Source organism: Sturnus vulgaris, chromosome 4, assembly GCF_052056855.1.
Source record: "Sturnus vulgaris isolate bStuVul1 chromosome 4, bStuVul1.hap1, whole genome shotgun sequence".
NCBI lineage: Eukaryota > Metazoa > Chordata > Aves > Passeriformes > Sturnidae > Sturnus > Sturnus vulgaris.
The window spans coordinates 10797969-10812870 of NC_142246.1; the positions used below are offsets into that span (position 1 = coordinate 10797969).

Genomic DNA, 14902 nt, shown 5'->3' on the forward strand with positions numbered 1-14902 from the left:
AGAGCACCACCAAGCAGCAAAATTCTCTTATATTAGCATTCATGCTTATACTAGAAAACAGCATGTGGGATTAAAATGCAATTGATTCTTGAAAGAACACTTGCTCTATATTATTCCATTGCCTTTGGGTGTATAGTACAGCCTCATGGAAGCAAAACTCAAAACCACTGCGATAACTGATGACAAATCAGCTGTTGTACGTTATTCCCCTCTATGGTTTATGAGTATTACGTTAATGGAATAAAAATAAAAGTAGCATTCAAAATAAAAATTAGGATTCAAAAATCCTTACAAGGAGAAATTGTGAACTCAGAATCACGAGGTTTGAAAAAGAGCAGAACAAAACTAGTTTAGGTAGAAAGAGAAGATGACAAATGCAAACAGAGAAAGAAAAGCACACACACTTACTTTTGGCAATGCATATTTTGGCAGCTTCATCTGTACAAAGCCATTCCGACGGTAAGACACGTAATACTTGGTCCGATTTGCTGATGTTGTCTACACAAAGGAGAAACAGAACTCTGTGACAGCTTATGTTAAATTTAAAGAACGTGAGATGGAAGACTGTTTTGCTTTTAACCTGTAACTGAAATATGTAGTCATTACTTTTAATGAAATATTCCAAAGTACCAAAAGGAATATTCCAAATAAACATCAGTAAAAATAGTCAGCTCACAACCTCTCTGGATTTTCTAATCAGAAATGTAACACTAACATGCTGGTATATAAATTGGCACAATTCCAACTAAAACCTTTGAGCACCACCAGATGATATTAGTAAATAAAAGCTAGCCTTTGGTAATAGTTCACTTTTTTTTCACATTGAGACTCAACTTCTTTCTTTGATTTGGGAAATTCATTTAAAATCCTACCCCAATCCCATGATTTTTCTCCTAAATTTTTGTCTTTAAAAAGAGAACCTGATTTGAAAGACAGCCTATCCTGAGACATGAAAACTTGCTTTAGCTTGGTAAAAATAAAGTTGATGTATGAAAGCAGGTCCACCTGCCGGAATATTTTAAAGGTAACAAAGTATTTAATATTGTACACATTTTTTGTGGTATAAAGAATGTGATGCCTTTAGGAATGTGATTTGTTAAATGATGATGGATCAAACCAAAAACCTCATCATTAGTTTAACTAGTGCTAAATGGCAGTTTTACCCATCTGTTCATAGCCTTTTTTAAAATGCATGTTTTAACATCATTCATTTTAAACGACTGGAGACGATGCAAGGCAGAGGAAAATTGGAGTCGAAGCACCTAGTCATGTCAAGCCTCGCTGGTATTAAAGGCTGGTCTGTGCTTAAGAACAGCGTTGAAACTTTAATCCTCCTTCTAAAATCACCTCTGAAACTGTTTGACTGTCAGTGCAAACTGGGAAAAAATGAGTATTAAAAAGTTTCTGATCTTTGTGGATGTAGATGTACTAAAGACGTGTGGCTGAGATCTTCCTCTAAGATGGTAAAAATCTACGAAATAGATTTGGGCCAGAATTAGCAGTGCAGACCTGCAACACTGATTCACATCTGCACAGCTCAGGGAATATAGACAATGCCAGGGGCAGGGAGTCAGTCTCAAACTCTCCTCTCGTTTTGCACAGAGGATTCTGTCCCGTCCTCTTCCTGAAAGGCATTGCTGAGATATCATGAGGAGTCCCTGGTCTGATTATAACTTATATAACTGTACTTTAGTGCAGTGATAAAAGAATTTCCACACGGTTTCAAAAGTATGCTGTTTCTCAGACGTGCTGCTGCTGATGTGTGGTTTCACTGGAACAGGTAAATGCTGTCCTGCCTCACACCTCTGGGGTGACTGTGCTTCAGATGTGCCTACAGGATCCCAGAGTCACCTTCTATCCTCCAGCAATACAGATGGCTAACTGCAAAACAATTTAGCAATAAGATATACACTACGTACTGTGGTTTACTGCAGAGAAGTCCAAAAGAAAAAGATTAGAGATGTTTCCTCTTTATGTGGAACACATGAACATCTCATCTACTGGCACTGACATATCTCAGATCTACAGAGACCAAATTACCAAAGGCATCATTGAGTAGCAACTGTCTATTACTTATGTGTACATTTCCACCTTGCACTTCCATTTTGTGTCTGCTCATGTCTGTCATGAAAGGGAATAACAGCTCAGGATGCAGTTGTACACAACATCCAGCAAAGCAAAATTGTTTGACAAGGAAATAGCCAGTGTTCTGCTGAGCACAGCAGTCTGGAAGTTTGCATGGTGAAAAGCAGTTCTCAGCATCTACACACCATTAAATGGATTTTAGACTGTGCCTGGGGGGAACCACGGATGATAACAGCCTTGAGCAAAATGCATGCCATGAGTGCTAGATCTGATCTGAAAAATGCCTACTTTAGTCCAAAAGTTCTTTCCCAATGCCATTGTTTGGGTTTTAGTTTTGGGTGTTATTTCTGGGGGGTTTTTTGAGTTTTTTGTTGTATGGTTTTGTTTTGTTTTGTTTTGTTTTTTTCTTTTCTTTTGGTTGGTGTGTGGGTTTTTGGGTTTGTTTTTTGTTTTTTGGTTTTTTTTGATTGGTTGGCTGGGTTTTTTATTTGCATTTTTTTAGTGTTAATTCTTCTAAGTCATGTGGGTCCTTGAAACCACTACACCAAAAAAAAAAAAAAAGAGAAGAGATCCTTTTTGACCCTACTAATTTACAGGTCCTTGAGGAAGAAACAAGCTCAGGGGGGAAAGTTGAAAGGAGCCAATCTGAGGTGCTGGTGGGGAGGCATATCCATTGCCACGAAATAGCTTTCCTGCAAAAGTCAATAAATAGACAAGCCTTGCAGCAAACAAATCTCATCAAAGCAGGGGAAAAATGATAGCCTAGCACTAAGGAAAGCACAAGCAACTTCCATAGTAAAATCTAATAAAACAAAGAGGACATAACTGCTCCTGGAGAAGTTTGCAGCTCTGATAGATTCAAACCACAACCAGCGCCAAGCACATAAAACAATACTTACAAGTGTGCCTGAGCTGTACTGGTGCCATATGGCTGACAGAGTTCCAGCCCATATTTCTGCAGGCAGGTCTTGTAGTTTGGGAATTAAGTAACTCCGATGTAATTCGGACCACCATGAGTTGTAGATGTGGCTCTTGGGGACATGGTTTAGTGATGGACTTGGCAGTGTTAGGTTTATGGCTGGACTCGGTTTTAAGGGTCTTTTCCAAACAAAATCATTCTATGATTCCATGCTAGTTTGCTCCAAGCTGCCCAGCTATGGCCATTTGACCCTTTTGATTCCTAAGCAGATCCATATTAGCAGGGCTCTCCTGGCCAAACCTCTTCAGAAGAGAATCCATATGAAGAAGTTGTGCAACTAATGTGTCAGTGGTCGTCCTTGGATGCTTTTCCCAGGGAAGGTTTTTGTATTTTGTCCTGGAAAGGACCTAGCAGGGTTTGTAATCACAGGAACATAAGGTTTGCATTTCACCTAACACACAAGAGTACTTATAAAAAGTAACACAATCCACGGGAAAATTTTCATATAGTTAAAGGGCAACCGGTTGAACAAATTAAAGCCTTTTTTCTTTAAAATTTCCTTTTTGTTTGGACTGATAAAGGAATGATTTTTCCACGTAGAAGTTATAAATCACCATTCATTCATTTCTCCCTGCTCCTTACATGTTGCTGCAATATTTAGAACTTTATTTTTGAATTTGAAAATGAGCTGTCTTTCCCAAAAATGGCAGTACCTGAAGAAATATGTAGTCATCCTGAACAGTCAGGGAATCCTGATCAGTGCTGCCAGCAAATGGGACTGTCATTGTCTTATCAGAACAATTTTGAATCTGGCAAGTGATGTAGCGATAACCTGAGGGAAGAGAGACAGAAACATATGACAGGGCTATCAAGGGAAAAAGAAGCAAGCAATATTAAATGCTGTTCATGTAGGAAAAAGGCTGCCTTTGCCAGGTGAGGTAGTTGTAGAATTATTACATTAAACTCTCATATAAGACTTTTTCAATCTCCAACATACTGAGAATATATTAACTGCTTACAGTTCAGATCGTTCCCTGGAGGCAGCCTGTTATTATCCAAATTTTGCTGGTCCAGAGAGATTAGGGGTTAGATGAATGAGCCATTCATGGGTGGGGATAATAGAAGGACCCTCTTTTCTCACTTACCTATGCACAGAGCTGAATTATTCACGTGGAGAAATGACAGCCTGACACAACATAACTGAAATCAATAGATCAACCCCAGTATAAAATTGTGATGAATGAGAAAAGAATCAGGATCCCTTTAATAGACAGCGTGCAGAATTTTAAAGCCTACTTTCAAAAGTCTGTAAGAATGTTCAGACACACTATTAGCACACTATTGGAACTGGTCTGTTGGGGCAGGATTTCTATATTCAGAGTTAATACTTTGCTGAAAAAGCCTAGACTGAATTATAATCAGAGGAGGCTATGGCCTTTCTTTTCCTCTCCAGTTAGCAAGGACTATCTTCTCTCCCTGGGTTCTTAGAACAGCATCACTGCATCTTTGATACAATCTGTTCTTATCAGAGAGCAGAGCCAACAATCACTATTTTACACCAGCTGTGACTTAAAGACCTTCCCTGGGACTCTTACAGACTTTCCCTAAGCTCTTGTACAGCTCACCCTTTGTCACAAGCTTCTGAGCACAAAGTAGTTGAGTGAATTGCCCAAGCACAGTGAGGAAAATACTATTTACACCATCTTGTGCCCAGATTACGAATGCTACCCACACACCAGGTACAGAGTGAGAGAGCAAATAATGTATCCCCATGTCCTTCACTACTTTTGCAGTGTGAGGGGAAATGCATCCCACATTTAATGACTTTTTATTAGAGAAGGACAAACCAGTATACAATGCAATTATTTGTTTTAAAATCTGGATCTGTTTAAGAGGTGGTTAGAGTCAATCCATCTTCTCCTGCTTATGTCCAAATCATCACCACAAGGAGATATGGTGCAGAAATGGACCTTCTAAAGTCCTGCAGGTGTTCACAGCTCACAACACAAAAATTACAATTCTTTGTCATATGGTTGTGCAAAGATGTCGTTTCCACTAAAATCAATGGCTATGCTTGTATTGACCGTAATTGCATAGTCAATTTGTTGAGAATCTAGCCAGGATATATTTAATGAAAGTTTTTCTTTCTCTACTGTTTCTGTTAAATAATAAATTTAAAAAAACAAAAAACAAACCAAAACCAAAAACCAAACCAAACCAAAAGAAAACAACAAAAAAACCCCAAACACAACAACAGAAAAACCTCACACCACAAAAGCCCCAACAAACAAACAAGCAAAACAATACCCCACCGAACCGAAACAAAGAAAACCAAAACAACCAACCAACCAACCAAACAAGAAAATGCAATAACCAACCATACTCCCCTCCAAAAAAGCCACCCTAAACCAAAACCAACCAAATTTTAAAAAACCCACCCAAAATTCACCACCAACAAAAATTCCCCTTGCATTCAGGTCCTGAAGAATCATCTTACATTGTCTCTAAAGAAAGCAGCTGATGGAGCTGTCACCATGTCTCATAAATCTCACTGCTAAAAGATTTAAACTTTTTTTCATCCAGCTTTTAACACGGTAACTTTGATTTTTTTTAACAGGGCTGAAATGAAGAAAAGCTATGGGAACCGGGTAAGTCAAACTGTGCATTCTTTATGACTCACTTTTAAGATTGCACAGGAACTTAGATCATCTGATCCAAGAAATTAAATTCTCTTTCAGGAGTATGATTGGTAACAAGAAACTATACAAGCTTTTGGAATCATGGTGATTCTTTAAGCACATTCTGACTACTAATCTGCTTTTCCATTTATTTTCCTTTTGAAGTTTCAAAGTATACTGATACTGTAACATGAGGAAATTCCCAGAGACAGTGGTTGGTGCACTAGACCTGACATATGCAATAATTCACATTAAAGACACTTAGCCAGCACTAACACTGCATTGCCAGTTTTATTTGCAAATCAGGAAAAACTGTTCAATGTTTAAATGCCAGGATAAATTGTACTATTAATGGACATTATTAACAAAGCATAGCATCTTGATGTCAATTCCTCTTAAAGTGAAAAATAAGTAGATTCTAAATTGCACTGTATTTTTATATAACAAGACAGTTTTGCTGACTACAAATAAACAGAGAAAGAATCACTTTCTCTTCTGAGTAGTTTTAAAAACAATCCAAAAAGTATCTCTAAACCAAAGAGAAATTACCATATACTAGGGTATCAACTGATAACATTTTCATTTGCATACCTCCACTGGGGTCCTGGATTTCCATATGAACTAAATCAAGGTCCCCGTCAACTCCAGCAACAGCCCTGAGAACATAATAAAATCAAGTTATGTCGAGCCAGCTGCAGAATAGAAATTATATGGCTGGAAGTAAAGAGAGGATTTCATACTAACCAGCTTTGGAATTCTAGCTGGGAATAAAAAAACATCCATTTATAATGTCCTATTACTAACATCTATAAGGAAATTATTTTTTCTCTACTTTACATTATATTTTTCTTAAATTTCTTTAGAATCTCTTCTACTAAAAATGCATATAAATAGAATCAATTGGAAAAAATAACAAATATGCATGAAATTAGGAAAAAACCTTCATAATCATAAATTGTGTATACACACACAGAGATATGCAGATACTCACATGCACTGGCAAGCACTATAACATCTTTTTACAATTATGTTTAACATTTGAGACTACAAGGCAGATTTAATGCTAAAAAAAAAGGAGATTCCTTTCTTATTAGAAATATCTTAAACTTGACACACAGTTTCCGTAACAAATTGATATTATCTTTGGTTAGCATATTCAAGAGACGAGTACATTCTGCTTTGACAAAGAAAGTGAAGAATATTGCTGAGAAAAATATCCTGAGAAGGAAATTCAGTCAGAGGTGATCAAGGTACAGTTTAACTTTGTAAAGGTGTAATGGGAATACAGGATGATTTTCTCCCAATATCTCTCATGTCAAATATGCTCAGCCAAAAGATGAGTTTTCTACCCTTAGGGCTTCCATCCCAGCCTGGGAATGGCAGCCCCAGCTGAGCTTTTTTCTGGCCCTTCTATTGTCATTAGCCAGGCAGATTCTGCAGAGAAAGCTTTGAGCTGGCAGTTGTGCTGTCACAACGTGAAGCAGAATCCGGCCCCACTCCCACATCACTTTCCTCAAGGCCCTTCACTGGCAGGGCAAGGGTCCATCGAGTCAGAAAATGTGAGCTGAAGACACACAAAGGACATACATTCAGTGATAAAGTGCAGCTGGATGCAGATATTAAAAAGCCCATTAAGATACCTAAGATAAAATGATCATTTTGATACAATTATTAACAATCAAATGCAATAAAGCTATACTTTGGACTGAAATGACATCATTGTTTAATGATTTTAGTAGCAGTGATTTATGAGGAGTGGTTAAAACTCAGACTCAGTAATTGGTGGCTCCTCAGGAACACAGGCCAGGGGGAAGAAACTGGATGATTTCCATTGCTGCATAACTACCAGAAATAATCACATATGCTGTTTTTCCCTAATAAGATAAATGATCAGTCCAAAGGAGGGACTGGAGGGGGAGGGATGAGCCCCCTCCAAGCCATAAGTTGCCAGAGAAACTTATAGTGGGATTTTTTTAATTTTTTTTTTTTTTTTTTTTAGCAAATGCATGGAAAAATCTTGTATTTATTAAGAATTCAATCTCTCAAACACAAACTATTTTAGCATTTTGGAGGCAATACATTAAGTTAGAGAAGATTTTAGATCCACTGAGGTCTGATGAGAATATATATTTGAGCAGAGGGAAGGGATTTGTGAACTTTTGTGCTGTGTATGCTCTTATCTACGTTTCTAGATAGCCACAATACAAAATCAAATCTCTTATAACTCTGTAGTCAGCAACTTGAAGGAAGAAAATGTTTGCTAAATATTTTACTTTTAGTGTTGGACCTCAGGCAGCTGAACCAAAAACTTTAAGGTTGAATTTTCTGAGCCTGACATAGGAATGAGCATCAATAATGCAAAGAAAGTTTTTGGGTACTTCTGAAATTACTTCTTGTATCTATAATTTATCACACATGATTTCATAAGCACAGTTTGAGGCATTTGTCAATATCTTTGCCTTCTCATCTTTATTTCAACAGCTCAGAATTACAATGATTTCACTTCTATCATGCTCCTCCCAACAGTGGCAGGTAACACATGTAGACTCTAATCTTGTTTCCAGTGTAATTTTTCAGTGAAAGAAGATGTAACTGATCTGTTTGAATGAACACTGCAGAATAAAACTTTCCTACCCAGACTACTTTTCTCCTTTGGAGTTTTATTAAGTATAATTATTTAATTAATTACAAATTAAGCAGGATATTTCAAAAATATTATATGTGTTTGTCAATACTCTAATTGTACTGATGAACTCTAGCAGCAGACACTATTTAATCAATGAAGATGTTACACTCTCAAAGTCTGTTTTTGAATGTCAGCTACAGAGAAGAATTTCTGAACTCCAAAGTCCCTTTACCCAGCTTTAAAAACACTTAAGAATAGTCCTTTCTTCTTTTATTGAGAAGAAGACCAAATCTCTTACAGCTGCTAAGAAAATCTCCAGAAGAGAGTATAACTAATATAGAGAATTTGAAGCTATATCCCTGAAGAATAAACTAATCTCATTTCAGTGGACTCCTCTGCCAACAGTACTTAAAAGATAATACTGTTATTTCACTGGTGCTTAAATCATGAACCAGAGGAAAAGCTGTGTGATACTCTGCAGGCTAAACACAGACCAGGGCCCTCTGCCCAGCTTCTGAAAATAACAGGCAACCAAGGTGCACACAAACACAAACCCTATGTGGTCCTCTGAAAAGGAAAGCTCAGCTCATACTTTTTCATATTGAGGGAGAAATGTAAGACAAAGTTGGGCTGGTTTTTTTCATTTTCATTTACAAACTTACTATAACCACAGCATAAGTGCATTGTACCAGTGTGAGCATTGTGTCCACACATCCATTCACAAGGACAGTTTATTGTTCCCCAGCTGGCTTTAGGATAGGACCTCTTCTATCTTATAAAGCACAGAAGCAATGAACCCTGATAATCTGACAGCTTCTTCCTTTTTGGTTGACATTTCAGAATAAATTTTAATATTTTTTCCCTCCAAATAGAACAAGCACTTTCTTAGGAACTATTTATTTTTCTCAGTTTCAGTAGTGGTTGTTTTTTGGTTTGATTAAAACTCCCCCACTCTTCTCAGAGTACTTTGCAATTAAAATGTTCATACCTCAGCAGTCTGGGACCATTTGTTTGTTTAGTAGTTTTACTTAGGTAAACCATTTAGGGCTTTCTGGTTGACTTTTTAATCTTTTACATTCAACTGCAAGTTTTCCAATGAAATTCAGACTAGCTTTCAGATCAGACATGTCTTCCTCTAGGAAAAGAAATATTTCTTGACCAAGTGCACCATGCAGGTTAAAGCAAGTGCAACACATCAACACTTCAGATCACATAACACAGTGGTTACAACACTTCAGAATAAAAATAGCCCAACTTGACTGCAGGGTGGTGTAAATACAAGCAGTCTTCTTCCCTTTCCTCTGAACACAAGCTCCCATTATCTCCCTTGTGCTTGTCTGACACCACGTTGAGCCTCTTGGGAAAAACAGTTCTGCAGAATGTAAATTTAGAATTCTTTTGGAGGGATTAGTTTTCTTATGCATATGAGTTTTTACACTTTACAGAAGTTCTCCTGAAAGATTAGTTCTTGCATGACCTAATTCTTCATAATTTTTGCCTTAGTGCTTCACCAGGTAATTTCACTGAGCTTAACAGCATTATATCAGCATGAAAATGGTGCGATGGAGGCAAAAAGCCCTTTGTATTTGTCTTAGTAGTTTGTACATACAAATGTATATTTAATGATACAACCATTAGATATTTTGTAGTTTTAAATAAACATACTGAAATGCTAAGAATTTAGAATTTTCTTTTAAGTTTTATGGGAGACCTTTGGTATGCCTTTAATAAAAAAATTTTCTTGCATACAGCTCTTTTTGCCTAAATGTCCCGATATTTTCTTCCTCTAGTTCAGAGCAACATTAGGAAAACACCAATACTCACCTGAAATTTCACAGTTATGCAATATTCATTATTATTATCATGAATACATGATTCAATTAATTACCACTGACATGCAACAGTACACATCTCAAAATGTGAATCATAAGCATCAATCCTTTCTATGATAATTATGATTGAATTTTACTTCAAGCAGGAAACCCTTAGTTTCCAGTAGTTTAGGTTCATTTTGTAGGGGAGCAATTGTCTGCAAACACTAATTAAGTACAGTCTGCTCTGGACATGTCTTTCCTACCTCCATTGGATCCCTTCATTGTTAAACATTTAATACAGTTCATGTGGGTAAATATTAATGAAGAGACAAATTCAAACAGGACATCTGAAAACAAAAACAAATCTAGACAAACATGCTTGCTGATATGCAGGCGCCTCCTATCAAAGGCTGTCTGAAAACTGGCTGGGTTCCTCAGACTGCCTCTCTCACAGTCTTGGAATACAAAGTTTATCCAAAAAGTAACATGTTCCCCATTTAAACTGACTGATTTCTAGCAATTGCCTTAAGGGCACTGTTGTGCTCAGAAAGCAGGCCATAAGCATACAAATGTTTTCACTGAGTAGTTTAAAATGGAATTGACTCTTGGCAAGCTGGTTACTCAGGAAAAACTATGATTTGATTCATACAACCTAAAAAAACCATCTGCTTATGACTGATTTGTGTTTCAGGCTTGCTGCCTTCACATCCACTTCAAAAGACACACCTTTAATGATTCAGTCAATGCCTTACACAGCCAACGTGTGCTCTTCCTTGTTTATTCCCTATGCCTAAATGCTTTCTAACAAAGATGTTTTTCCTGCCATATCTGTCCAAACAGAAGAGCTGCAGTGGTTTGTCCCTGCCTCGGGGTCACCTTGGCTGGCCACAAGGTGCTCACAAGCTACTCTCTCACTGCCCCATTTCAGCAGGACAGGAGGAGAAAATATAATGAAAAGAGAAAATATAATGAAAAGCTCAAGAGTGGAGATAAAGACAGGGAGGTCACAAATTACTGTTACAGGTGAAACAGACTTGCCTTGGGGAAGAGTAATTTAATTTATTGCTGATGAATAACAGAGTAGGATAATGCCTCACCATGGGCTCCACTGGGGCTGCAGGGGTGGCTGCTCTGGCACCTGGAGAACCTCTTCCCCCTCCTGCACTGACCTTGGTGTCTGCAGGGCTGCTCCTCTCACATTCTCACCCCTTTCTCTCACACCTTTTGCACACTTTTTACCCTTTCTTTCATCTGTTATCACAGAGGCACCACCAGCATCACTCACGGGCTCAGTTTGGCCAGAAGAGGGGTTTCCTTGGAGCTGGCTCCTGGTCCCATCCCCTGAATGCTCCTGCTACCAAACCTTGCCACATCAACCAGTCACACACATCATCACACAGAAACACACACAAAACCTTTTTCAAGTGATTAAGTCAAACATAAGCATAACTGCCCATACAGATTCTTGGCTTTACATCCAAGTAAAAAATTCAATGACAAAGGCTCAGTGAAATCCTCTTTGCATTTCTCTCCTTCAGGACAATAAAAGGGCTGAAATCCTCTCACCTGACACTTGAATAGCCAGCCACCTACTACATTTGACATAAATGGGTACAGCTATGACTGAGTATCTGTATGGAATTTCATGATGAGAACAGAACTTTGTCCCCTGAGAACAACAGCTTCATCAAAATAAACCCATCATTTTTTATTTTTATGTTCTTATCTCTCAAGAAAATGGAAAACCTGTAGCTAAAAATAAGAGCAACAGATACCCATAGCATAGAATCCAAATATCTGAGTGAGTCAAGGATAAAGAATTCCTAAGGCTCTAGATAGTCATAAAAGAAATGTGTCGGGTCTAATTCTCTGGTAATTACCAATTCATTTCTTACTGTCCCAGGGTGTATTTGTGCTGGTGTAGACAGCTGATTCACAATCTATTCTTTGTTAATGTATTACTAAGACCTATTTTGAGAAATCAAAAGGATGTCTCAATGCTACATAAGCCTTGGGGACTGAGAAGAATAGCAGCAGACCTAGAGGAATCCCAAACTCCACTATTTTTTCTTCCTATCAAGGATTACCACATAATACAGAACTTTTTTAAAATGAGCTTCATACACAAAAGCAGCTATATACCATGTAATGGGTTAGTGTTTGATGTTTGGCTGGGATAGCTCATATCTTTGCATTCCATGCTACAAATGCACCAAGAACTGGAAAAAGGACTTATAAAGGATGGGTGCTATAACATCTCTTAAGCAGAAATCATCACACTGGGGCAAATGTAGTTTGTAGGCAAAAGTAAAACTGGTCACAGCAAACAAAGTTTCTTAATTTTACAGAAAAAGAAGTTGCTCAAAATTTAAAAAAGGCTAATTAGTATTTATACAGAAATAAAATATTTATCTTCTATATGTTGACACAATTTTTTAATTACTGTGTGACTTAGTATTTTTTTTCTTTTGTTAGTTTCAAATCTGCCTTTCATGCTTTTGCTTTATAGCTCTTTTGGTTTTAGAATAGGGTAGAATAAACTATTTCAGCTGGAAGGCACCAACAACAATTCTCCAGTCCCATTGCCTGACTTATTTGTCACTGACCAAAATTTAAAGCAAGTGTTTGATGACATTGCCCAAATGCCTCTTAAACACTGACAGGCCTGGGACATCAACCAGCTCTCTGGAGAAGACAAACTCTTATGAAGGCTTAGTCAGCTTTCTTTTCCAAAAGAATAAATGAAACAAATAGGAAAATCAGCTAGGATGGTGTAAGAAAAGATCACACTGTATCACAGAAGGAAGAAAATATTCTGTGCTCCTAAATTAGAGATAATTGCATACACTTTCCACTGTTGCCATTAATATTTTCATTTATCCCACTATCATGAAAGATCAAATTCCACACATACAATCTAAAAGGATATTTAAGGAAGGATCAAGAACACTTGGAAAGCAAATAAACCCTAGAAGAAGATATTAATATTGCTTATAAATCTATAATACGGATCTGAACATAAATATTTAAAATACTCTGTCTCTACCGACCTTCTCTTAATATAAATGCATAACACATTCCATTAAATTAATTGTATTTAGATTTTCATTGAGCAAAACAAAAAAAAAGCTTTTTCAGGAAATGCATGAAGATGCTGCTTCTGGAGGCACAGAAAAAATGGTGTTTTACAAAGCACAGGAAAATATTATGACTGATAATATTTGTAGTTACCAGACTGAAATAAAAATCTTAGGCCATATTATTAACCTCAGTGGCAAAGCTCAAACTGAAATCAAAGAGGAAACATCTGCTAAAGATCTGCCCAGTGAAATGTTCTTGGCACAACTAGCCAGGATCAGCAAGAGACATGCCCTCCTTTATCATGAGATGTACAATTAATTTGACACAATATTTTTAACACATCAGATGTACACTGACAGGAAAAGAACCACTAAAATTTGTGTCCTTACAGTCAAACTATTACAAAACCCAATTCTTACATCTGTTGAAAAAGACACAAACACTTGTTTCTATCTAGCACTCAGATAATTTGGGTGGCAAAGGTCATACAATATTGGAAAGTCTCACATGACAGACAAACTCCCACTGGAAAGCCATCATGTCCAACTCTCCACTCACAGCTCACTCTTTATATAGTGCAAATTTCCATATGAGATAGAAGTAAAACAGGTATCTTTATTCTGGGTAAGTTTATGAGAAGGATAATTTGGTAGTGATGCACTAAACACCTGCTTCCAAACCCTTGCTATTGCTGGCCGATACAGTTTTCAAGAGAAACTACTCCAGTCTATATAAAGAAGGGAGGAAAACAACCCCCTAGAAAATATTTCTACTGGTTATAAATGTACAGACTCTTCAAATTTATATTCTTATTTGTGAGGAATGTGACATTTATGAACAGCCATGACTTTGAAGTACTACATTGGAGTTATTCCTATCAAATGATATAAGGAAACATAAGGATTCTAAAACACAGCAAAATACAGACTTTATATTAAACATGCCCTTGTTGGCTTTAATCCTTGCATACAGAAAACAGGGACAGATTATTTGGGTTGGAGCAAAATCAACACACATTTCAGTGGTTTCCTATATTTTTCACAATTTCAGTGTGCTGTCAGATGAGAAAAAACTCCTATAAACATTCTGTGAGATAGAGGCTGCCACTCTTATTTCTTACCTGTTAGTTTTCAGATTTCATGCATTTTAATATATTTTTATTAAAGACAGCTAACCACATGCCCTCGTGATTTACATCCCCTATAATCTTGCTAGGGAATAATTGGTTATAAGACAGACATGACATTTCTGACACACTGTGCTACTTAAAAACAATTATACCTTTCCATAAGGTACTTAAAAGACCTGCAAAGTGTATGGCCTATGAAACTGCACCTGCTGTGCAGAAATAAACTGTTCAATAGCTGTTCAAAACTATACTTTGCAGCAGAAAGTAAGTGGAAAGTGTCTGCCCAACTCAACTGTTTCAGCAGATAAAGTTGAGGCAAACGGGAATAAATGAGATGAATCTTCTACAACCCAGCCATGGGCTACTTTTCTAAAATAATGGGCAGTAAGTAGGTTGCAGACTGAAAATGAAGCATTTGGAAGTGTGAAAACTCTTGTGTGTTGTGCTCAGGGCTAATGAGAGCCACAGGGCAGCAGGGCAGGTTAGGTCTTGTGCTCCCAGCTCCTTCAGGCAGGGTTTGAACTGCCCTTGTGTCTCATCACAACCTTCCCCCCTCGGCTGCAGCAGCAG

The 14902-nt window shown here is 37.4% G+C and overlaps 1 protein-coding gene across 9 annotated transcripts in view; it reads right to left on the bottom strand.

Annotated features, from left to right (window-relative positions):
- The window catches only part of SORCS2 (sortilin related VPS10 domain containing receptor 2), a 532019-nt gene that overhangs the window by 91842 nt on the left and 425275 nt on the right, over positions 1 to 14902 (bottom strand). For all 9 annotated transcript variants that reach the window (XM_088163095.1, XM_014895301.2, XM_088163094.1 and 6 more), the window contains exons 6-8: positions 6274 to 6338; positions 3718 to 3836; positions 409 to 498 (exon numbers count right to left, since the gene is read on the bottom strand). In XM_088163095.1, the coding sequence (XP_088019221.1) occupies positions 409 to 498; positions 3718 to 3836; positions 6274 to 6338 (274 nt within the window). The remainder of the gene's footprint in view (positions 1 to 408; positions 499 to 3717; positions 3837 to 6273; positions 6339 to 14902) is intronic.